At 42.4% G+C, this 26,071-nt stretch overlaps 1 protein-coding gene across 1 annotated transcript in view; it reads right to left on the bottom strand.

Moving 5' to 3' along the window:
* DSCAM (DS cell adhesion molecule) overlaps window positions 1-26,071 on the bottom strand; it is an 823,896-nt gene that overhangs the window by 230,073 nt on the left and 567,752 nt on the right. The window contains exon 10 of the mRNA XM_043875189.1: window positions 18,402-18,521. Within this exon, the coding sequence (XP_043731124.1) occupies window positions 18,402-18,521 (120 nt within the window). The remainder of the gene's footprint in view (window positions 1-18,401; window positions 18,522-26,071) is intronic.

Raw genomic sequence — 26,071 nt, 5'->3', positions numbered from 1 at the left:
AATAGTGTTTATTGTCCAATTACTAAGCATCCACAATGTGGCAGATCCAGGACAATTTGCTATGGTTACAAAAGATGGTGTCCTCTTTTGTCAGTTTCTCTCTCTCAGGTCAGAACCCTCACCCTGGGGAAATGTGAGCTGTTATATTGTAAGCCTCCCTACTGAGAGATTGCCTCGAGGGTTTTCTTCAAACAAAGTTCTGTGAGAAGCTGGATCCTGCCCTCAACCACACAAGTGGGCTTGAACTTTGAGATGACTGTATCCCTGGCCGGAAACTGTCTGCAGTGCGGAGAGACCTTAATCTAGAGGGCTTAACTAAGCCACACTCAGATTCCTGCCCCAGAGAAACCGGAAGATTGTAAGCATGCATTATTATTGTTAAGTCACTACGATTAGGGGTGATCTGTTACACAGCAACCAATCCCCAGTACACTGTAAGAAACTAGGTAAGCAGGAAAGCATTCAGTTCCTCAGTGTCCTTACCTGTAAAAAGGATAGTTCTTCCTTCATAAGGTGCTAGAGACATTTAAATTCTTAAACTGTGGTAGGGCATAGACTATGTACACACTATTGCTGCTTGTTTTTTCTAATTTCTGTTCTAATTATTTAATCATTTAATGCTAGTTGACTTTACATCTTTCCTATTCCACAAGAATAAGGGCCATGTTTCAGCGAACCTCTCTGCTTATCAATCAGTTCATCAGCAGAAAGATATAGTGGAAAGGGGGATCTTTAGTAAATCCTTGGAGTGGAATTCTGTATCTTTGAGTGTTGAAATGTATTGTTAAGTTGCTTAGTAAAAGATGGAGCTATTTTATTTCCACTGGCTGGGGTTCATTTTTTCCTCAGACATGTGCACTATTACTCTTTTTGATCTTCATCAATATGGTTTATATCTCATTATTTTAATTTACCTGATTTTACTGATTTTTGTATTATTTTTTGCTTTTGCTTATAGATATTCAGTCACTAGGTCACGTCTGACCCTTTGAGGCCCCGTGAACTGCAACACGGCAGACTCCCATGTCTTTCAGTGTCTCCCAGAGTTTACTCAAATTCATGTCCATTAAGTCAGTGATGCTGTCTAACCATCTCAGCCTCTGCCACCCCCTTCTCCTTTTATCTTCAATCTTTCCCAGCATCAGGGTCTTTTCCAAGGTGTCAGTTCTTTGCATCAGGTGACCTGATTGGAATTTCAGCTTCAGCATCAGTCCTTGTAATGAATATTCAGGACTGATTTCCTTTAGGATGCACTGGTTTGATTTCCTGGCTGTCCAAGGGACTCTCCAGAGTCTTCTCAGAACTACAGTTTGAAAGCATCAATTCTTTGGTGCTCAGCCTTCTTTATGGTCCAACTCTCACATCCATACATGACTACTGAAGAAACCATAGCTTTGCCTATACAGATCTTTGTTGCAAAGTGACATACCTGCTTTTTATTATGCTGTCCAGGTTTGCCATAGCCTTCATTCCAAGAAGAAAGCATCTTTTAATTTCACACTTTCTGAACTGGGGAACTCATTTTCTGGTGTCATATCTTTTTGCTTTTTCACATTATTCAGGGTTCTTGTAGCAAGCATGCTGGAGTGGTTTGCCCTTCCCTCCACCAGTAGATCACATTTTGTCAGAACTCTTCACTCTGACCCATCTATCTTGGGTGGCCCTGCAGGGCATAGCTTCATTGACTTACACAAGCCCTTTTGCCACAACAAGGCTATGATCTATGAAGGGATGCTTATAGATAAGTGAGCATCTTTTAATGAATGCATCAATAATTTGTACTTGTTTTTTGGTGAACACTGTGTCTATATTCTTTGCTATCTATATTCATGTATCTACTGGATACATCAGTAACCTCAGATATGCAGATGACACCATCCTTATGGCAGAAAGTGAAAAAGAACTAAAGAGCCTCTTGATGAAAGTGAAAGGGAGAGTGAAAAAGTTGGCTTAAAACTCAACATTCAAAAAATGAAGATCCCATCACTTCTGGCAAATAGATGGGAAAACAATGGAAACAGTGAGAGACTACTTTTTGGGGCTCCAAAATCACTGCAGATGGTGACTGCAGCCATAAAATTAAAAGATGCTTGCTCCTTGGAAGAAAAGCTATGACCAGCCTAGACAGCATATTAAAAAACAGAGACATTACTTTGCCAACAAAAGTCTAAGGCTATGGTTTTTCCAGTAGTCATGTATGGATGTGAGAGTTGGAGTATAAGGAAAGCTGAGTACTGAAGAATTGATGCTTTTGAACTGTGGTGTTGAAGAAGACTCTTGAGAGTCCCTTGGATGGCAAGGGGGTCAAACCAGTCAATCCTAAAGGAAATCAGTACTGAACATTCATTGGAAGGACTGATGCTGAAGCTGAACCTCCAATACTTTGGCCACCTGATGTAAAGAACTGACTCACTGGAAAAGACCCTGATGCTGGGAAAGATTGAAGGTGGGAGGAGAAGGGGACGACAGAGGATGAGATGGTTGGATGGCATCACCGACTCGATGGACATGAGTTTGAGCAAGCTCCAGGAGTTGGTGATGGACAGGGAAGCCCGGCGTGCTCCAGTCCATGGGGTCACAAAGAGTTCAGTCGACTGAACTGAACTGAACTACTGGATTTTGTCTTTTTCTTCTTTTGCCAAAGCACTTTGAGTCCTAAAAATGATTCTATATTCCTATTTTTAGAAAACTGTATTTTTCTTCATGTTGTTTCCATCAGGATTGCATTTTGGATATTATCAGCTACCTTTTCATCATCTATTGAGATGATCATACTTTTTTCTTATAAAAGTTGATTGCATCTTTTAAGGTCTTGTTTCATAAATTATAAAACTCCTTTTTATGGATAATATGTTCTTTATGGTAAGGATAAATATTATTGAAACTTAAAAAGAGGAAAAGACTTTGATTTTTATTTATGTGCTTAATTTTGGTAAACTGTTTGAAAAAATCTATAAAGGCTATCGATGCCTTTCTCAAAGCTGTAAATTGGGAGCCAGATCTAGATTAATACACACAACCTGAAAATTCAGCCAAATGTAGGATTTTTTAAAATATATCCATAAGGCAGCAAACCAGGAAATCTGAAAATGCTATGGAATTTACAAATTATATAAAAATGTGTTACAAAGCCCTGAAAGATCAAAATTGCTGATAGAATGTGAGGCATTTATAGGACTGTTCATGTCAAAAACACAAATGCTTTCTTTTCCTTGAAGAATTTTCACCAGAGAAACACAATATTTGGCACATTTATAGTAAAGAGTTATAATACAATTCAGCTTCATTGCTAAGCTTTCTCAGTTGAGTAGCTGAAAAAGATTATCTATTAATTCCTGTGTGGACTGAGAGCAGTCTCTTTATTTCTAAAAGATCCTAGTGGAGGCAGAGACAACATGTAAATGCAGTTGAATACCATTACATCTTTTTTTTTTTCTAGAAAATGAACCAGATTTGATGGGATATAGCATTTATAAATGTGATCATACTAAACAGAGTCATTCATCCACCATATGGACAACAGTTCCAACGGTGAGCACAGGTTCAATCAGAGGAAAGTGGACTTGGCCATGACTTGACAGAATTATAGGTCATTGACTTTAGATGCATCATTATCGTAAAGAACAAAATTTAACACAGTGCACACTCTATTTCAAAAATCTGCAATCTTGTTAGCATAACATAAGCACTTTGGGTAATTAGCTAGAAGATACACTTACAGCAACCAGAAATCATTAATTAAAAATCTGTCCGTTTTCTGTGGCTAGCTGAGGTCGAGTGGGGACCATTTTAATGCTCCATTACATGAAAAGAAAGTGTTCACGCATTATGTAAGGCACACACTGAATGACTGGTTATGTTCCTACTGCGTGACCCTTCTTATTTATTGAAAAGCTATGCCTAGCAGGACTTTCAAGAACTGAGGGGATGAAAACTGTGGAAAAAGAGAAACCGAGCATTGCCTAGTAAGCCTGCTTTGAAGGCAGCAGTAAATACCATCTTAGTTTCATCTCTGCTTCCCTTTGAGGTCTTTGCTGGTCTATAAGGAGAGAATTTGACCAACAGTCAGAACTGAGTTCTAATGGTATCTCTGAAACCTTAGGAACTGGGCCCTTGAGCAAGTATTAGCTTATTCTGTCTGCATCCTTAATGTCATCATATATGAAATGGGAGGAAGAACCCATTTCTAAGCCATATAGATTGTTCACACAAAAGGGAACAAGACTGCATGAATGCAAGTGGGCGTCAGTGCCCATATGCTGGGACCAGAAGATGCTGGTCAATGAGAACACTCAGAGTTTCCTGGAAGGTGAAAGATGATTTTTCCGTAGGACAAAATAGGAAGGATATGGCTTTCTGCTCCCTGGGCTGCGCCTAGATGACAAAGCTCTATGTTATCTCTCTCCTACACCAAAGAATCAAAGCACAGTCTCTTTCGACCTTATGGAGAAAGCGGTGTTCTCCTGAGGAAGGGACCTGTTTTCCTTTCTCAGGGAGAGGGCCTTCCTGCTCTGAGAAGAGCTGGTGGGTTGAAGGGAGTGAGTAGAAACAAAGATGGGGTGAGGATGGGACACACAGAGAGAGTAAGTGCCCAGAAAACAGCAGCTGAACATGTTTCAGGTGTGGTTGTGAGAAGGGAACCCTTGACCAGTGACAGAGGGCTGGGTTCTAGGAGTCTTGTTCTAGAGGAGAACTCCAAAGTGGACAGAGGCACAGTCCTGAGACACGGGTCCAACTTCAGGCTGGGGGGCTATTCCCAAACCCAAAGAAAGAAGCTTCCATCATGGTACACAATGCGCTCGTCACATTTTGCCTATATGTTTGCATCAGAGAGTGTCTGTCTATCTCAGCGCTACTGCTGCACTTCTAAACTCTTCTCTAAATCCCAGGGATGGGAAGCCTGAGAAGCACATTTTCTTGGCTGATTTGTCATGATTCTAGTTTATATTTCACCAGCGAGAGGCACCTGAGTACAACTCGGAAAGTGGAAGGAAGGAGAAATCACAATTCTCCTTTAGAAGCAGCCAGTCCCTGCATGTGGAGACACCAGACATCCAAGCCCAGAACAAATTACCACTTCATTCTAGGGTAGCAGGGACCGCAAATGGTTCCCACATTTGTTAAGTTCCTGAAAAGCAGCTGACTCCCTCCCTTCCTTCTAAAAATATGCATGCATCTAGTGTTCTGTATTAAATTCCTTCCTGATACAACATCACACCCTCACTAGGACAGCATCAAGGTTGTGTTGCTGTTGTTAAGTTACTAAATCCTGTCTGACTCTTTGCAACACCATGGACTACAGCATGCCAGGCTCTTCTGTCCTCCACTGTCTCCCAGAGTTCACTCAAATTCATGTCTATTGAGTCAGTGATGCTATCTCACCATCTCATCCTCTGTCACCACCTTCTCCTTCTGCCTTCAATCTTTCCCAGCATCAGGGTCTTTTCCAATGAGTTGGCTCTTTGCATCAGGTGGCCAAAGTATTGGAGCTTCAGCTTCAGTATCAATCCTTCTAATGAATTTTCAGGCTTGATTTCCTTTAAGATTGACTAGTTTGATCTCTGTGCTGTCCTAGGGACTCTCAAGAATCTTCTCCAGCATTCAAAAGTGTCAAGATCACTTCTTTTGTAAACCTTAATCTTTTTATGTCTATCCGAAAGAATCCTATCCTATGAAAACAACTGAACTTAGGTGGCCTAGACTAGTACCTGCCCAGGGGTTGTTAGAACTTGGTGGTCCACTAGTTTATCATCTGATTTCATAACTTTTACCCTGTACTTAAACTGCAAGGGTCTTTTTTTTTTTTTTTAAATCAAGAGGGAACACAGTTCTCTCACTCAATTACCAGAAAATGGAACCATGAACTGACATGACTCAGTACTTGCTGAAGGGGTATGTGATACTGGAGGAAGTCTGAGTGGCTGAATTTTGCTGATGCCATCACAGCTTTGTATTGGGATGGTGGGCTGTGAGGCGCCCTTGCAGCTGTGTTGACTGTGTGAGGTTTTCAGTTGCCATCTCCCTGGAGAAAGAGATCCCCAAACATTTGTCCTCAGTGTGGCTATTCCTATCCACAAGAGGACAAGTTAGAAAGTTCCTGGGGAAAGACAATGAAAAAGAAGGAAGACAGAGGAGTGGAGAAAAAGAAGAGGGCCCAGGATGGACCAAGAGTCCATTTTCCTGGTGACTCTACCAAGGCTCAGGGTAATTGCAGCTTCCTTGGTGTGGGGTTGGCAGGGGAGTGGTCTACGGTGGTCTTGATGCAGCTCCCAGAGCCAGAGACTACACTTATTTTAGCATCGAGGAAGGCAGAAGTTATTCATCCCGGGTTGTTTTATTCTACCAAATAAGGAAGAAAGTAAAACAACACGATGACCACTCATCCTCTCTACTCTGCTTGAAACAGAGCAGGACCCTATCTATGGTCCTTGTCCACACATGTCCTCAGTCTGCCTTTTGTCTGTGGAAAACCTTTAGCCAAAGAATAAGTTTAATCAGAGAAATGAGAACACATAGAAACAAAGGAAAACAGTCATCAAATGAGACCAAATAATAATAATGTAGCCAATAAGCAAAGTCAAGCACCTTTACTTCCTTCTTCAAGGGCTATAGGTAATTTTCTGAGTCATCTCCTGTGAGCTATCTTATAGATACTGAATACCACCAGGTAGAAGAAGTTAACTACACAATGACCAGACTGTAGCCATGACATAAGCTGCCACAACTCCAAGAATTGACTTCAAAGAACTAAAAACAAATCACCCTTGAACTGAAGATTAATTGTACCTAAAACAATCAAGATGATGCTGGTCAGAACATTGATGACCAACTTCAAGATGACTGTCAGAGCTGACTGTGCTGTTTCTGCCTGGAGCCCCGTTTTTCTGTCTATAAATTCTGTAAATCTCTTGCCCACTGTTGACTATAAAGAAAGCTGAGCACAGAAGAATTGATTCTCCTGAACTGTGGTGTTGGAGACAACTCTTGAGAGTTCCTTGGACTGCGAGGAGATCCAACCAGTCCATCCTGAAGGAGATCAGTCCTGGGTGTTCATTGGAAGGACTGATGTTGAAGCTGAAACTCCAATACTTTGGCCACCTGATGCAAAGAGCTGACTCATTTGAAACGACCCTGATGCTGGGAAAGATTGAGGGCGGGAGGAGAAGGGGACGACAAAGGATGAGATGGTTGGATGGCATCACCGACTCAATGGAGATGGGTTTGGGTGGACTCTGGGAATTGGTGATAGACAGGGTGGCCTGGTGTGCTGCAGTTCATGGAGTTGCAAAGAGTCAGACATGACTGAGTGACTGAACTGAACTGAACTTGCCCACTGATTGTCAGTGGTGGGGGTTGGGCGGAAGTTGACCTTTGGACAGATGTCTGCCTTCTCCCCACCTCATCTGGTGGCATCTGAAATAAATAAAATTTTCCTTTCCATCAACCTGGCCTGTTTGCTGGCTTTTGAGTGGCAAGCAGTTGGACTCCCACCTTTCAGTAACACACTCACCATCCTTTTCCAAGAACTCATTATTGTTCAATAAGACCCATTGATTCTACCTGGAACAGAGAAGCAGAGCTGCCTTTATTGTACCTGAAGGAACCACTCTTGACCCTAAAGTTGGGTTTCTTTTCACCACTTCTGTCCCAGGGAGGTGTCACCTTCTCCTTTTTAGATTCTTTGAGCTCTTTCTCTGTATTCATTCAAGATATATAGCTTGTCATATTTGCATGTTAGTGGGTACAAGGAGTACTGGATGAAAAATGTGACTACATAGCCTTGATGTGTCTGGTTCAGGGGTTTGGAGCAGGTGCTGCTGGAAAAATCCAGGAGGATGCCTGCAGGTCCAGGAAATCAATGGACCAAAGAGTCTGGATGCATGGAGATGGAGACTTGGCACATCCTAACCTGAGGTGGTGAGTCTGGGAGCAGGCAGGGTTAAAGCTCTAGGTAGTAATCAGACAGCTAGACAGACAGACAGGCAGGGAGGTGAGACAGGATGAGAAGACCAAACGCCAAGCAGATGACCAAGGCAGAGATCCAATTTCCAGGACAGGGGTATGAAAGTGACACTTGTTCTGAGCAAAGGCTGTGAGCTGGCATTCAAGACACAGTGTATGTGGCCACAAGAGTAAAGAAATGAAGCTAAATGCCTTGGAGGTTAAAATAAGAAGCAGGCTCAAGCCCGAGGTCAGGAGCAGAGTCAACCCTCCAAGGGTACAGTGATAAGGATTAAGGGACCAAAGTTTGGAAGGAACTTTTGGGAACCAGAGAATTGAGGTTAATCCTGGCTGGGCTATAAGAACCTACCCCCACACTGAGTTATTTCAGTAGGAAATTTCCTGCTTTCCTAGAAGGGAAATGAGGAACATCTAGTTTAAGGGAGTGTTTTGGGGGAGGGGGTCTCTTGGTTATTTGCCCCCATCAAGACATATAGTTTGAATGGAAAGCAGGGGATCTCTGGGGTGAGGGGTTAGATCTCTCCACTGCTGAGGAAGGGGTGGTCTTGGTCAACTCACCAGGGAGGTTTGGAACAGGCATTGCTAGCAAACATGTCCTAAAATCAAGGTGCTTGAGAACTTGAGCTTGTCTCATGCTACCGGTTCTTCATGGCATTTGGAGACAGAGGCCTTGGGGACTGTGGAGGGTCCCCTGATGTCACCTTGACCTTGGGAGAGAAGATGTGAGCAAGAGCAAGATGAGACATTCCAGAGCAAGCCCTGGGGTAGGAGGAGGCTCCAGAGTGCTCACCTGAGCAGTCTAACCAGGTGTATTGAGTACATATGTTTTCTCAGTAAGGAAATGAGCCTCACTGGTGGCTCAGATGGTGGAGTCTGCCTGCAATGTGAGAGACCCAGTTCCCATCCCTGGGTTGGAAAGATTCCCTGGAGAAGGGAATGGCTACCCACCCCAGTATTCTTACCTGGAGAATTCCATGGACAGAGGAGCCTGGCAGGGTATAGTCCATGGGGTTGCAAAAGTCAGACATGACTGAGTAACTAACACTTTCACTTTCAAGTAATTGAACACACCGAATAGAAATATCCAGAGAAGTGTTGCCAGTGTCAGATGTTTTTCCTGTGGATTTCTAAACAAAAGATTCAAGTCCCTGTGGGCCCTGACAAAGAATCTATAGCTTCTGCTGACCACCATCTGAAGCTGCAAGTAGATCCTCCCCCAGTTGAACCTTCAGATGAGACACAGCTTCGGCCAGCAACTGTAACTCTGTGAGAGATTCCAAAACTGTGCACCCAGCTAAGATGTGCCCAGACTCCTAACTCACAAAAATCATGAGATAATAAAGGTGTGCTTTTACATTTCTAAAAATAAAGAGAAAATAAAAGAGTCTGTGGCCACATGGGAGGGTTTTGGTAGGTGGGTTGACACCAAGCAGAAGAGGACAATTCTGGGACCGTGAAAGTAAGGGACAGCCAAGATGTCCCTTATTCACATGGTAGAATGCACCATGTGAGTAGGGAAGATCAACCTCCAGCAGCATTTTGGGGACAGAGGGAGATGCCTGAGCAAAAGCAAGATTATTGTGCACCAAATAGCACTGGGTTCTTAGGTGTCTCCAGGGAAAGTTGGAGTCGAGGAAGCTTTGGTCTCATGTTCCTTGGAAGAAAAGCTATGACAACCCTAGACAGCATATTAAAAAGCAGAGACATCACTTTGTCGACAAAGGTCTGTATAGTCAGTTATGGTTTTTCCAGTAGTCATGTATGAATGTGAGAGTTGGACCATAAAGGAGGCTGAGTGCCAAAGAATTGATGTTTTCAAACTGTGGTTCTGGGAGAAGGCTCTTGAGAGTCCCTTGGACTGAAAGGAGATCAAACAAGACAATCCTTAAGGAAACTGGAAGGGTTGATGCTGAAGCTCCAATACTTGGCCACCTGACGCGAAGAGCTGACACATTGGAAAAGACCCTGATACTGGGAAAGACTGAGGGCAGGAGGAGACGTGGACAGCAGAGGACGAGATGGTTGGATGGCATCACTGACTCAATGGACATGAGTTTGAGCAAACTCTAGGAGATAGTGAAGGACAGCAAAGCCTGGCATGCTGCAGCCCATGGGGTCACAAAGAGTCGGATATGACTTAGTGACTGAACAACAAATGTGCTACAGCTAAGGAAGGGCATGGGGAGGGGAAAGGAGAAATGGGCAGGAAAGGAGGGGGGGCATTCCATCGCACTGCAGCCTCTGTATGTGCTAGAGAGTGGAGGAAAATAGGAATCCCCCAAATTAAAGACCACTTTTCCCTTGTTTAGAGAAGAAAGACAAGGACAGTTGCAGAGAATCAGGAAGCACTGTCTCTAGATATAATTCTGTTCCACCCAGAAAACCAAAGAGGATTGAAGTGAACAGTAGGCAGAAGCTTATAAATACTCACTCCACACACCATAGTAAGAGAGCAATAAAATAATAATGGACATAAGAAGATTTAAATAAATGCAAAGGCTATCCATGATATGGTCTGGGAAGGTTCAAGAGTTTAATGATCTTGAGAGTCTCCATGCTAACTTTTAAATTGCCTACATTCTCCCAGATTTTTCAGAATAATTTTTTTAAACTTGATAGAATTAGCCTAACATTCAACTAGAAGAAACATACAAATACAAATCCATATGATAAATCTATCATATGGATAGATTTTTGAAATTTTTGAAGAAAGAGAATTTTTGAAAAACTTTTGAAATTTTTGAAAAAAGAAAATTAGTGAGGGGAGGAGTGCTATATGAGATATTAATAGGTAGTAGGAAGCGATAGACCTCTAGTATGCATGGTTCTGATGCCAGACAGACAGTGCAAGTAGGGAAGGATAAAACAGACTTCAGCAGACATATTTTTTCCATAGACTATAAAGGAATTCAAGACAGTGATAAAAGGTTGGGTTATTCAATAAACAATTTTAGGACAATTGGCTCACTGTGTGAGCTGAGGCGATGACAACAATGATGATAATGATGACAACAGAGATTTCTTCAAGAGAATCTGAGATACCAAGAGAACATTTCATGCCAAGATGGGCACAATAAAGGACAGAAACAGCAAGGACCTAACAGAAGTAGAGGAGATTAAGAAGAGTTGGCAAGAATACACAGAAGATCTATACAGAAAAAGTCTTAATCATTCAAATAACCATGATGGTGTGGTCACTTACCTAGAGCCAGACTGCCTGGAGTGTGAAGTCAAGTGGGCCTTATGAAATATTACTACAAACAAAGCTGGTGGGGGTGGTGGAATTCCAGCTGAGCTACTTAAAATTCTAAAAGATAATGTTGCTGAAGTAAGTTTGGAAAACTCAGAAATGGCCACAAGCCTGGAAAAGGTCAGTTTTCATTGCAATCCTGAAGAAAGGCATTGCCAAAGAATGCTCAAGCTACCATACAATTGCAATCATTTCACAATTGATCATTTCACAATTGATGCTAGGAAGCTAGCATCTGGCAAAGATACTATGAGGAAGATGGAAGAATAAAACAGAAAGAGAAATTAGACAATGAAATCTTCTCAGAAAAATGCCATGATAGAGATGAAATCTGTGAATACAATAGCTACTTGTCTGTGAAGCAGGAGCTCAAGAGTGAAGGAAATAAGCTAGCAGAACTGGAGAAAGAAAGGAAAAAGCAAAATCACAAAAACACAGGCAAATTTGGACAGAGCACAGAGAACAGATTTTGTGCGAGGAAAGACAAGAGAATAGACATGAAAAAAATATCAAGCAAATTAAAATGGGAGTGAAGTGAAGTGAAAGTCACTCAGTTGTGTGACCATGGAATTCTCCAGGCCAGAATACTGCAGTGGGTAGCCTTTCCCTCCTCCAGGGGATCTTCCCAACCCAGGGATCAAACCCAGGTCTCCCGCATTATAGGTGGATTCTTTACCAGCTAAGCCACAGTCTCTGGAAGATAGGTGGAAGGGATCCAGTGACATCATAATGGAGACCCAGGTTGCTGTAATACCTGCTAAAAAGAGCCAAGACTTCCTGATCTCAAAGGATCAAAGACAGAAATCTACTAAACACCATAAAAGGTTTCCAAAAACACCTGGCAACAAATCTGGAAAACAATTCCACAACTTTGTTGAAATGTTGCAAAAAAGATGACTTCTGCACCCTAACTAACCCTCAAACAACTCAAATGAGTGCCAGGTAACTCTTATCTTCTCTGAGAGTGAAATCTGTTCATTCCATTATCTTAGTTGGTGTACTTTCTGTGACATGAAATAAACTCTGAAGTTACACAAACACACACGCAAAGCATAAAGGAAAACAAATAATTGCAGACATGATTCAAGATGAATTTTCTTACATAAAAGATGATTTGAATCTACATATTTAACAGGCACGCCCCATCTGGGGGATAATGACCCCACATGAATAACATCAGGGCAAAACCATACATTTATGTGCTTAGTCATTTCAGTCATGTCCATCTCTTTCCAACTCTATGGACCTTAGCCTGCCAGGCTTCTTTGTCCATGGGATTCTCCAGGCAAGAATACTGGAGTGGGTTGTCATTTCCTTCTCCAGGGAATCTTCCCAACCCAGGAATCGAACCTGGGTCTCCTGCATTGCAGGCAGATTCTTTACCAACTGAGTTACAAGGGAAGCGCTGAACTTCAAAATCAGCTCTTTTGTGCAAGCAGGCAAAAAGAAGTCTTTTCTAAGGAGAAATCAGGCAACTTCTGTTCCCTCCCAGAAAATAATACCAGCTCCCACCTGCCACCGGCTAAACTCACTTTATGTGCAAAAAGGTAAGATGCAAGCTATTGCGAAGAAAGAACTTGGAATATTCCTCATTGGAAAAACTGTTTATAGCTGATGGACCAGTGACGAACAGGGGCTCGATTTCACATAGAACTGAGGTGATGCCAGAGTGGGGCATGCAGTGGCTGAGCAGAACGTGGAAGGAATGAGACCTGACCTAGAGAAAGCATTCATCGATTAAAAAAATTAGCATACTTGGAAAATGTATCATTGCTTATATTAATACTATTGGGAGTTGGGTCATCTCTACTGAGAGTGAGGATTGAACTTCTAGTATTGATTCCAGGCAATTCTCCGTCTCAGAAAGTGGTACCTCCACTACTCTTGAAGACCCAGGCATCCTGTTTGACTGCCTTTCTCTCCGCCATCTGGTCCACCAGCCAGATCGATTCAGAAATCAACTACCTGTCCCTCCTGGCCAGCTCATCCATGCCACATGACAGCAAAGGCCTCCCACTGGATCTCCAGCTACAGTTCCAGCCCCCCACACAGGCTGCTCTCAACAGCAGGGCCAGTGGGGTCCTTTGAAAACCCTAGGCAGAGCACACGGCATCTCCTGATAATGCCAATAGCTCTGGAGGCCACAGGGCAGGGGAAGAAGGGACAGCGCTGCTGTCACGGTGATGCTGATCCCACTGCCCCCAGGTGAAACCACACCTTTGAAACCACCCATCTGACCTGCTGCGACCTCCAGAACGTCTTTGCACTCATCCCACAGTGAGTGACAGGACCCGGCTTCCGTGTCCTCCTTGGTTCTTCTGGAACATTCCAGGTACAAGCCCACTTCTGTTGTTGGTTTTGGTCCCTTGACCTTCAGAGCTCCCTGCAGATGTGCATGTGGCTTGTCTGCGATTTCTTCTAAGTTTCTGCTCAAACATTACCTTCCTATGGGGTCTTCTCTGATAACCCTATTTTAAATGTAAATTACTCCCTATAGCTCTCTCATCCCCTATACCAGATGTGTTCTGACTCTTGCCCTTGGAACCTCCTACAATCCAAGCTTCCCTAGAGGTCAGCACAACCCTATTTGTGGGCAGCCAGAGAGCTTGGACAGTAAAGAATCTGCCTGCAATACAGGAGACATGGATTTAATCCCTGGGTCAGGAAGATCCCCTGGAGAAGGGCATGGCTACCCACTCCAGTATTCTTGCCTGGAGAATCCCATGGACAGAGGAGCCTGGCCGGCTGTGGTCCTTGAAGTCGCAAAGAGTCGGACATGACTCAGTGACTAACACTACAGAGCAAAAGATGTCAGGCAACCCACGGGCCGGAGCATCAGTTATCTCTTGCATCAGCAGCCCCTCTTTACCCCTCAGCAGCTAAAAAGGGGATGTCCCAGTCCCCAGGACAGCAATTGAAACCCATTTCCTCCACAATAAATGACATACATTTGCTTAGCTACAGATTTCTGGACACACAGGTGAGGCCCACCATAGTATTAAACCTTGATTTTTTCCCCCCAAATCTCCTTTAGACAAGAGGTTTTGTTTGTTCATGTAAAAAAAAAAAATCGGGAAACAGGATTGAATATCTTAGATGTTGCGTATCCAGACCCAAGGTCAAAAAATGTAATAACATTATTTTTCAGCAAAGACTGTTTCATTTCTGTAATAGCTGCCCTTAAACCACTGCAATTTACTCTGGAATTCTGCAGCCTCAGGATTAAATTGTTGAAATTCTCAGAGAAACAGCTTGAATCTATATTTTTCTTCATTTTTTGTTGGTCACATATAGGGGAACTGCACTTATGATCTTAGTGACTATTTGATTATGGGAAACACATTCCATAAGCAAGACTAAATTTTTCTTAAGACACATCTTTATCATTTGCATACATAAAATAATAATATACAATATCCCCATTATATTGAAAATATTAAAAAACCAAGCATAATAATATGCAGTAATATTTTCATCATAAGAAACAGACAGTACTATAAACTGCAGGAAGGAGTATAAATGAGCAAAATGATGACAAGTGGCCAGTACGTATGGAAATAGAAATTGCTTACTCTTTGAACCAGTAATTCTACTTATAGAAGTTTATCCACAGAGAAAAAATTAAACACATACACAGAGATCAATGAGATGGAAGTCACTGTGACATTTTAATAACAGTGAACATCTGGAGAAAACAAACACAATATCCAACAGTAGTGCTGGGCACACCTGGTTGCTAAGCCTCTACCTTCTCTTCTTACTTAGTGAAATAGCTAGGGTTGCAGTCACGATGGCCGTACTTAGCTGTAACACAGCCTGCAGACACCCATGGTGAGGGGCGAACAGACTGGTGAGATGTGAGCAGAAGCAATTTATGACACATTCTGGAGAGGCCCTTAGAGGGAGCTGACTCAGGTGGCTGTGGCAGCCCTCTCTCTCTGCTCTTGCTTCTCCATGGAATGTGGAAGTGGCCACCAGGCCTAATGGTCACTGATTAATGGTGGCCAATGCTTTGGAAGAATGGCAGAAGAGACAAATGTTAACAGCATGGGTCCCTCATGACTGATGGGAGAAAAACTACTCCTGACCTAGCTATACCCAGCTCCTCTTATGATCCGGCTTTCCTGGTGGCTCAGAATCTGCCTGCAATGCAGGAGACCCCAGTCTGATCCTCGGTTGGGAAGATCTGCTGGAGAAAGTAGTAAACCCATGTGGCATTAAGTCACTGAATTCAGTTCTAAGAAAGGCAAGAGAACTTAGATGTACTTATTGATGTATGACTGTAAACTCGACAGAAACATTATAAAGTCACACTGAATCCATATTTGCTGCCCTGGAAAGACATTCATTGCCTATTGTGAACTGAAGAAAGATTATGGGTCAGGAAGAAGAATATGCCTGCAATTTTTTAAAGACCCCAAATTATATGTTTATCTACAGATCTATATATGTATATTTGCCAGGGGACAGGTCTGAAAAGCTAGGTAAAAGTGTTCACAGTATTCATCTTTGATTATCTTTAAATGATGTATTTAAAGGGGAATTTTAACTTTAAAAAAATTATTTGCTGCAATTGTTAATTTTTCTTTAATGATTTTAAATTGTATACAAAGTTCAAAGAGAAAAAGGCTTTTATAATTTAACTTGCACACCAGTGATGGGAAGGCATTAGATGTCTGTAACACTCATAACAGACACAGGGTTATTTAATCTATGAAAAACCTTCTTATAAATAGATGAGATATGGAGATAAGTGTGCAAGTAACATGAATAAGAAATTCCCCAAAGGGGACACAGAAATGGTCTGTAAACAAAGGATAAAATATTGCAAACATCATTAGTAATGTACATTTGTAAATTAAACCATTCACCCATCACATAGTGAAGTTTAGGGAGAAAAGGATATTATCGAGCTGGCAAGGGTGCAAGACGCACACAGCCGCATCCTACTGGTTGGTGTGCACGCTGCCCTGACACCTTCCGATGTGTCCTGGTCCAGTTCAGACCAAGAGTCTTCAGTGTGGTCATGGCATCTTGTGCGGTGAGCTCAGGTGCTCAGACGTGTCCGATTCTCTGTTACCCCATGGACTGTATCGTACCAGGCTCCTCTGTCCATGGAATTTTTCAGGCAAGGCAAGAATACTGGGATGTGTTGCCATTTCCTTCTCCAGGGGATCTTCCTAACTAAGGGAAAGAACTCGAGTCTCCTGTGTCTCCTGCATTGGCAGGTGGATTCTTTACCACTGTGACACTGGGAAGCTCCCAGCACACCTATATAAACTACAATAAATCAAATGGATGCTGTTTGTTTCCTTGTAATGCAACATTCGGCTATAAGCATGGCCCCAAATAAAAAGGGATGTGGGAAGATATTCTGAATAACAGGATTTTATTCTGGGATAAACAGTTTTTCATATGGACAATGTATGTGGCATGCTACAGGGCAGTAACCTAAGGGATTTAAACAAATTTAATTGATTCTGCCCCTAACCAAATGGTGTCTATCCCTCTCTTTCCTCCCTCTTCTCCTTCTCCCTAAAGGAAATACTTTCAAGCCAACTGTGTGGCAAGAATGCCATTTATTTTCTTCAACTGTTGTTACTTCCATAAGAAAGAGCAACATGCTACGTATGTTAAGCCTTAGATTGTTAGAAAAAACTCCATTATTTACTTATTGTTGCTTTCTTATTTATCCTATTGGTACATATTGGCCCTCAACTGCTTAATAAATAAGTTACTGGATTAAGACATCTGAATGAGAAAGGAAAGAGAATTTCCAAAACATTCATAAGCACAGTTAAGGAAAGCTTCCTGGAAAAGGGCTTCCCTGGTGGCACAGATGGTAAAGAATCTGCCTGCAATGCTGCAGTGCTGGAGATCAGGTTCAATCCCTGGGCAAGGAAGATTCTCTGGAGAAGGAAGTGGAAACCCACTCCAGTATTCTTGCCTGGAGAATCCCATGGACAGAGGAGCCTGGCGGGCTACAGTCCATGGGGTCGCAAAGAGTCAGAAACAACTGAAGTGACTTAGCAGCAGCAACAAAGAGTTAAGGAAACTTTCCTAGAAAAGATGATAAAATAGACAAAAATGATTTTTACCATGTCTAGAATGGTTCTTCCATTAGTTTCCACACTGCCCATTTTTATTTATGTAATGTTTACAATGTTACCTTAATACTGGGAAATTATGCAGTGCCTTTGAAGAGAAAGCATGATTAAGGGTGAAAGTTTGTTTTTAAGAAGGTAATACCCAGGTGATGTTTTATATTTATGTTATCTAGGTAAATAAAACAAACTGTAGTTCTATTTTAATCTTCTAAAGACACCTAACTTTACTTATCTAAATACTGGGGAAATAATTTCAGAGAAGGCAATGGCAACCCACTCCAGTACTCTTGCCTGGAAAATCCCATGGATGGAGGAGCCTGGTAGGCTTCAGTCCATGGGATCGCTAAGAGTCAGACACGACTGAGCGTCTTCACTTTCACTTTTCACTTTCATGCATTGGAGAAGGCAATGGCAACCCACTCCAGTGTTCTTGCCTGGAGAATCCCAGGGACGGGGGAGCCTAGTGGGCTGCCATCTATGGGGTCGCACAGAGTCGGACACGACTGAAGCAACTTAGCAGCAGCAGCAATTTCCAACAATGAGTAATTCTGACAGTTTATATTTGTTTCTCCATGTGTATGGGGTCTCCAAGCAGATCACTGTTGTCTAGTATAGGTGGTCAACCGAGAGCTTCCACAGGTGCTAAAACTGTCCATGAATAACCTGCCTCCCCAATGTGGTCTTTCCAAGGCCCTGTGATACAACAACACTCCATGGCCCAAATGAAAACACTCAGGTGGTTACCAGGGGTGTACACGAAGGACAGACACCCTTGTTGGAGGTGAGGATGGATATATTTGTGAGAAACATCTTTGGAAGAAATGCTCATTTTTGGCCTTTTAAAACAGGGGTCCCAACCTCTAGGACTGGTGACCTGAGGTGGAGCTGATGTAATAGTAATAGAAATCAAGTGCACAGTAAATGTAACACGTTAGAATCTTCCCGAAACCATCACCCCAGCCCAGTCCATGGAGAAACTGTCTTCCACAAAACTGGTTCTTCCTGCCAAAATAGCTGGGGACCACTGCTATAGAATATACCATATGTTTGATAGATAAGAAGCAAACCAAGTGACCTCATACCTTTAGAGAATTTCCACACGATGGTGGGTACAGGGTAACCCTCAGCTGAGCAATTGAGGATGACAGCCTTGCCATAAATCCCGTCCTGGTCCCGTGGTTGAACCACAAACTTGGGAGGAACTGAAAAAGAGAGAAATGCCACCAGTAATTCAGACAACACTGCAACTTATCAAAGGTGTGATTTAAAGAAATCCAAGAATTTTAACATACAGGAGAGCACAAAGAATGCTTTACATATGTGGGAAAATAAAGCATAGGATTTGCAATTAGGAACCATCTGAGGAAGTAATTCCAGGGCAGGTGATTTGTCTTATTATATCAGTGACCTGATGCAGATGGAAGCTGACTTGCACTGGGGACACTGGATTCTGGAGTGTGGCAGTTTGACTAAACCAAGGGAATGTGACATTTTGTTTTTGATTTGTGTTATGGCAAATCTTCAGGGATCCACTCTTGGGTGTGAAAGGTTTAAAGCATTCAGTATCTATTCCTCCTCTAACAGGAGATGAAGGGAGAATTAATAGGCTCTTCCTAAAGGCAATAAAGAACACAACATGGTATTGAACTTTTTCTAAAAGTCTGATGAAGACACATGGACCATTATTCCTGACGCCTTCTGCGCCAAAAGGGGACTATGGAAGCCAGCTGAATCGAGGTGCCAAGATGACTTTATAGAGTACCTATTTAAAAAATATATAGATTAAGTAACTGCTTATTTGATGAGTTTTGTGAGATGCTGAAAAAAAAATCCCTATGCAAAATACACACATGTACTCTGCTTAAAATATACCTGCTGAGAGAAAGCAAATGTTTTGAGTTAAACTACTGTGATTTTAGAATATTCCAGTCTTCTCTTAAAGAGAAGAAACAGATTTTTCCTAGGAGAGGTAGCATCTAAAGGTATTAGAACCCAGAAATCTTTTTCAGCAGATTAGTGGCTAATCGTAGGATGGATTTTTAATGTGGCAGTCACAGGGTCATATGAAAGGACATGGATCACGCACGTCAACCATTGACTAGATATTTAACAAATGTGAGAGTTCTTCCTCTTCTTTCCACAATTCCTCATAAGGCTAATCTTCTCTGCTTTGCAGTTTCCAGAGTTCTTCATTTAGAGACAGACATGTGGGTCTATGTGTTACAGGCGTATAGGGATTCCAGCCACCACGAGGAATGGACTGAGGAGAAGGCTGTGCTTGGGTCTAGTCCCGCCAGTCACGTCCTACTCTCTGCGGTCCCAGGGACTGCAGCCTGCCAGGCTCCTCTGTCCATTGGATTTCCCTGTCAAGAATACTGGAGTGTGTTGCCATTTCCTTCTCCAGAGGATCTTCCTGACCCAAGGATTGAACCCACTTCTCTTGTGTCTCCTGCACTGGCAGGCAGATTCTTTACCACGAATGCCACGTGGGAAGCCCAGGGGGAAGGTTAGAGTCTATGTTAGTTAGGATTTTAGAAGCACACTGAAATGGCACGAGCCATCGTGAACATTACTTTACCCATAAAACAGCCAAGAAGGTGGAACTGATATCAAGACAGGAAGCAGCTAGAGATGGAACTCACTGCTGTGTTTCTCAAATAGCAGAGGGTGATGGCTAAGAGCCCAGAGCCAAGGGCTAAACACCTGGGTTCGATCTCCAACTTTGCTGCTTCTAGGTGGGTCATCTTGTGTAAGTTGTCAAATGTTTCTTAGCTTTTATTTCCTTATCTGTAAACTGGGGATTCATTTTACAGAATTGGTATGGGGATAACATGAGTTAAGATTATAATAATTCTTAGTATCTGGAAGATATGAAGTGTTGTAGGGGTGTTGGTTAATTTAGTATATGCAGGTATATCCAACTTTAACATATCATTAATAAACCATTTCCAACCTGCAAATTAAATATTTGCACAGCCAATAGGTCTTTTCATAGTGAGCAATTTTACTTCACTAGATGGTATTCTGAGACAACTGTACTCAATACAATGTAAATATATTTAAAATAGGTGATAAGGGATGTCTGTCTCATGGTGAGAAAATTACTTCTAGGAAAACAAAAGGCTGGAGATTTTATAGAGCAAAGCTTTATTTATTTATTCATTTTAGCAAAATTAACCTAACAACCACAAGGGTAGATTGCAAAGTTTAAGACATCATGTCAGAATCATTCTGTCCAGGGGGGTAGGTAAATAAATGAGTGTCTACATTCTATGTCTATTTGGTTGAAATTTTGCTAAGAGCACCGAACCCCTCATCAAATGGACAGAGGAATTCCTCTGGAAGAATGTCTAATTACCACTGATTCATTATCCCTCCCCTCAATTTGGTTCTATCCCAAAGAAATGTTATTTAAAAACTTATCGAAGAGGTTTACATGGAAAATAACCACTGACATCTTGTTAGTATAAGGCAATTGCAGATGGAAATGGCTCATAAAATTGAGAATTCTTTCATATGCTCTCTTTAATCTCCTGGAATCAGGCACAGGACAGGGAAGCCTGGCGTACTGCAGTCCATGAGGTCACAAAGAGTCAGACACGACTGAGCGACAGAACAGCAACATCAGGTACTAATGACCTTCTCTGAAAATGTGTCACCTGTCCTCAGAGACTCTTCCTCTTCACTGCCATAGCCTAGTCATGATGGACAGACAGGATGTGTGGTGAAGTGTCTCCATCCATCTGGTTTCAGTACCCCAGGCTGGACAGCTGCATGCATTTTGCCATGGAAACACACCAAGAATGGAGTCTCTGCTGTCTCAGGGTCTCCTCCAATGTAACAAACACTAACTTTCACGGGTGCAACCCAGAAAAGCAGGAGACGATCACCCGCCAATAAGGTATGGGCATCGGGATAAATGTCCTGTTTTTCCATCCTCCAAACTTATGGGACAACCGTGAGCTGTACTCTAACCTGTGCTTCTCACACCAGAAGGCATCAGAGTCACCCAAAGCGCTGACTAAAACCCAAGTTGCTGAGCCATGTCCCTAGAAGTTTTGACTCAGTAGGTCTGAGGCAGGATCCAAGATTCTGCCTTTTCTAATGAGTTCTCATGCTAATGAAGAATTCTCAATGAAGAATTGATGCCTTTGACCTGTGGTATTGGAGAAGACTCTTGAGAGTCCCTTGGACAGCAAGGAAAGCAAACCAGTCAATCCTTAAGGAAATCATCCCTGAATATTCACTGGAAGGACTGATGCTGAAGCTGAAGCTCCAATACTTTGGCCACCTGATGTGAAGAACTGACTCATTAGAAAAGACCCTGATATCCCCATATGCAAGACAGAAAAAGAGACACAGATGTATAGAACAGACTCTTGGACTCTATGGGAGAAGGTGAGGGTGGGATGATCTGAGAGAACAGCATCGAAACATGTATATTATCAAGTGTGAAACAGATCGCCAGTCCAGGTTGGATGCATGAGACAAGTACTCGGGGCTGGTGCACTGGGATGACCCAGAGGGATGGGATAGGGAGGGAGGTGGGAGGGGGGTTCAGGATGGGGAACACATGTAAATCCATGGCTGATTCATGTTAATGTATGGCAAAAACCACTACAATACTATAAAGTAATTAGCCTCCAATTAATAAAAATAATTGGGGAAAAAAAAAAAAAAGGAAAGACCCTGATGCTGGGCAAGATTGAAGGCAGGAGGAGAAGGGGATGACAGAGGATGAGATGGTTGGATGGCATCATTGACTCAATGGACATGGGTTTGAGCAAGTTCCGGGAGTTGGTGATAGACAGGGAAGCCTGGCATGCTGCAGTCCATGGGGTCGCAAAGAGTCAGATGTGACTGAGCAACTGAACTGAACTGACTGAATGACTTTCAGACAATGCTGTGGATCCAGAAATCACCTTTGAGAACCACTGTTCTGTGTGATGTCGTGGAAGATTCCCAGAAGGAATGAGCCCCAGTTGACCACAGCAGCAACTAGCTCATTATAGCAACTTTTATGGATTTTTCCCCTCCTTTCTTGATCTCATTTCCCTTCATTCTTTCACTCTGGGCTTCAGGAATTACATGTTGAATAAATGATCTACGGCCAACCCTGTGACTAACACTGCTTTCAGTAGGAATTTAAGCTGACACAAGGTTAAAATTGGCTCTTATCTGGATTTCTGAAACAACTTCCTAACTAGTATATGTGCCACCTTCTGGCCCACTTGAAGGCATTCAGCACACAGTCACCTGAAAAATCCTTCAATGACACTAATCACGTGATGTGACTTCTGTGATTAAAATCATCAGTCCATCACATTGTTTCTGGACATAATCCAAACTCTTAGAATATTTTGAAGGCTCCTTATGACTTGGGTCCTCAATCTCCAGCTGCATCTCTTGATAGTCTTCTCTTGCAGGCTTTACCCTATTCTATCTATTCTCTGGTTCCCCCTGGTTCTTCACATGCATACTAAGTCACTTCAGTCATGTCCAACTCTTTTCGACCCTATGGACTGTAGCCTGCCAGGCTCCTCTGTCCATGGGATTCTCCAGGACAGAATACTAGAGTGGATTGCCATTCTCTTCTCCAGGGTCTTCACATAGGCTTCTGCATTTCTTTAACAAATTATCAATAATTATTATCTACATCTCAGCTCAAATTTCACTTAGCCTGGGTGCCTCCCCAGAATCATCCTGCATTACCCTGTCATAGCCACAGAAGTTTGGTGTTGCTTGGTTAAATGCCTGCATCCCACATCTGGCTGCATCCTTGGGAAAATAAGAACCATCCTTTTCTTGCAGACCATCACACTCCAGCACACAGTACAGTGCAGGAACACAGAAAGTATTCTGCACATGTTTGTTGAGTAGACAAAGCAATGAATGGAAATTATGATTCCAGTTTTAAAGACTAGAAAACAGATCTTATCCAAAGTTCCATGGCTCAATTAACAACTCAGATCAAAGAGACCCTGATGCACAAGATCTCTGAGTAGGATGGGTCTGGAAACACCATTTGACAGAAGAAGGCACGAGGCACTGTAGGAAGATTTTGGCCAAGGAGATACAAAACTGGAGGTGGAACAATTACAGAGCTGTTGGGACTGTTGTGATTTTGGCCTAAACTAGAGATAAGACACAAAGACTGAAGATTCTATATTTTCTAAGTTATAATTCTCCTAAGTAGCTGTTTTCCTTTTTAAAATACATACATATACATATATATATTTATGCATGCTAAATTGTTTAGTTTTGCCTGACTCTTTGTGACACGATGGACTGTAACCTGCCAGGCTCCTCAGTCCCATGGGATTCTCCAGGCAAGAATACTGGAGTGGGTTGCCATTTCCTCCTCCAGGGGATCTTCCCAACTCAGGGATCAAACCCAATCTCTTATGTCTCCTGCATTGGTAGGTGGGTTCTTTACCATTAGCACCATCTGGGAAGCCATATATATATAAATACGTGTATATGGACAGAGGAGCCTGGCGAGCTATACAGTCCATGGGGTCACAAAAAGTCAGACATGACTGAGGGACTGCCACTTTTCTTTCTTTATGATATATATATATCATATATATACATATTGTGTGTGTGTATGTATACACACATATATACATGCATTGGTTTCCTTTTATTTGCATGATACTTTATTTGTGATGAACATTTCTGCCAACATAGTTGGCTTTCCAATAGTGAGACTTTTCCAGTGGGGATGAGGGTGATTAAAGAGGTAGAAGGGATGGGTTTAAGCAAATAATTATGTTGCATCTCCAAAAGGCAATGCAGGCCAGTGTTGCCATATATTTCTATGAGTCATAATTGCACACACACTCTGTATGACACTCTCTAGGTCCATCAACATCTTATAAATGACCCATTTTTATTCCATTTTAAATGGCTGAGTAATATTCATTTGTATACATGTACCACATCTTCTTTATCCATTCTTCTGTTGATGGACGTTTAGGTTAAGCAAGTCAGAAAATTAAAAACACAGTATGTTAACACATGTGTGTGGAATCTAGAAAAATGGTATGCTGCTGGTGCTGCTAAGTCGCTTCAGTCGTGTGTGACCCCATAGTCGGCAGCCCACCAGGCTCCTCTGCCCCTGGGATTCTCCAGGCAAGAATACTGGAGTGGGTTGCCATGTCCTTCTCAATGCATGCATGCATGCTAAGGCGCTTCAGTCATGTCCGACTCTGTGCCAACCCATGTACAGCAGCCCACCAGGCTCCTCTGTCCATGGGATTCTCTAGGCAAGAGTACTGGAGTGGGTTGCCATTTCCTCCTCCGAAAAATGGTATAGATGATCTTATTTGCAAAGGAGAAATAGAGACACAGATGTAGAGAACAATTGTATGGATACCAAGGTAAAAAGGCACAGGGGTGGGAGGAATTGTGAGATTGGGATCGAACTGTATACACTATTGATACTATGTATAAAATAGACAAGTAGTGAGAATATTCTGGAGAGCACAGGGAACTCTGCCCAGTGCTCTGTGACCTAAATGTGAAGGCAGTCCAGAAGGGAGGGGAGTTATGTACAGCTGGATCACTTTGCTTGACAGTAGAAACTAACAGAACATTTTAAAGCAACTATACTCCAATAAGAATTAAATAAATAAACAAAAGAAACAATAATTGCAAGCACATTACACCTGTCCTCCTAGAAAGAGTAATTTTAGATGTACATTTTCTAAAATACCCAGTCCTGTCATGCAATCCATGTAGCCCAACAGTATCCGAAGTTTGGAAAGGATTCCTCATGGTGCTTAAGATGATGGTTGTTTACACGATCATTGACTTTGGTCTATTTATTAAGGGAAAGAATGATTTTTCTGTTTTAAATGGAGGAATAGCTTGTTGGTAATTGAACAGGTATTTCTCAGTGTTAGATACAGTCCAGTGTTTTATGTTTGGAATTCATGGCTTCTAAGTAGCTATGTATAGGGAAACAGTGGAAATAGCGACAGACTTTATTTTCTTGGGCTCCAAAATCACTGCAGATGGTGACTGCAGTCATGAAATTAAAAGATGCTTGTTCCTTGGAAGAAAAGCTATGACAAACTTACACTGCATATTAAAAAGCAGAGACATTACTTTGCCAATAAAGGTCCATATAGTCAAAGTTATGGTTTTTCCAGTAGTCAGGTATGGATGTGAGAGTTGGACCATAATGAAGGCTGAGTGCCAAAGAACTGATGCTTTTGAACTGTGTTGCTGGAAAAGACTCTTGAGAGTCCCTTGCACTGCAAGGGGATCAAACCAGTTGATCATAAAGGAAATCAGCCCTGAATATTCATTGGAAGGACTGATGCTGAAGCTGCAACTCCAATACTTTGGCCACCTGATTTGAAGAGCTGACTCATTAGAAAAGACCCTGATGCTGGGAAAGATTGAAGGTAGGAGGAGAAGAGGATGACGGAGGATGAGATAGTTGGATAGCATAAGTGACTCAACGGACATGAGTTTGAGCAAACTCCAAGAGACGGTGAAGGACAGGGAAACATGGTATGCTGCAGTTCATGGGGTCACGAAGAGTTGGACATGACTGGGAGACTGAATAACAGCAGGGTAGCCATATGGGTTTCCCAGGTGGCTTAGTGGTGAAGAATCTGCCTGCAAATATAGGAGACACGGGTTCAATCCTTGGATCAGGAAAATCCCCTGGAGAAGGAACTGGCAACCCACTTCAGTAAACTTGCCTGCAAAATCCCATGAACAAAGGTGCCTGGTGGGC

This window comes from Cervus elaphus, chromosome 19 (assembly GCF_910594005.1).
Source record: "Cervus elaphus chromosome 19, mCerEla1.1, whole genome shotgun sequence".
Lineage (NCBI taxonomy): Eukaryota > Metazoa > Chordata > Mammalia > Artiodactyla > Cervidae > Cervus > Cervus elaphus.
The sequence above is the reverse complement of the archived record's forward strand: the minus strand, read 5'-3'. Positions and strand labels throughout refer to the sequence as shown.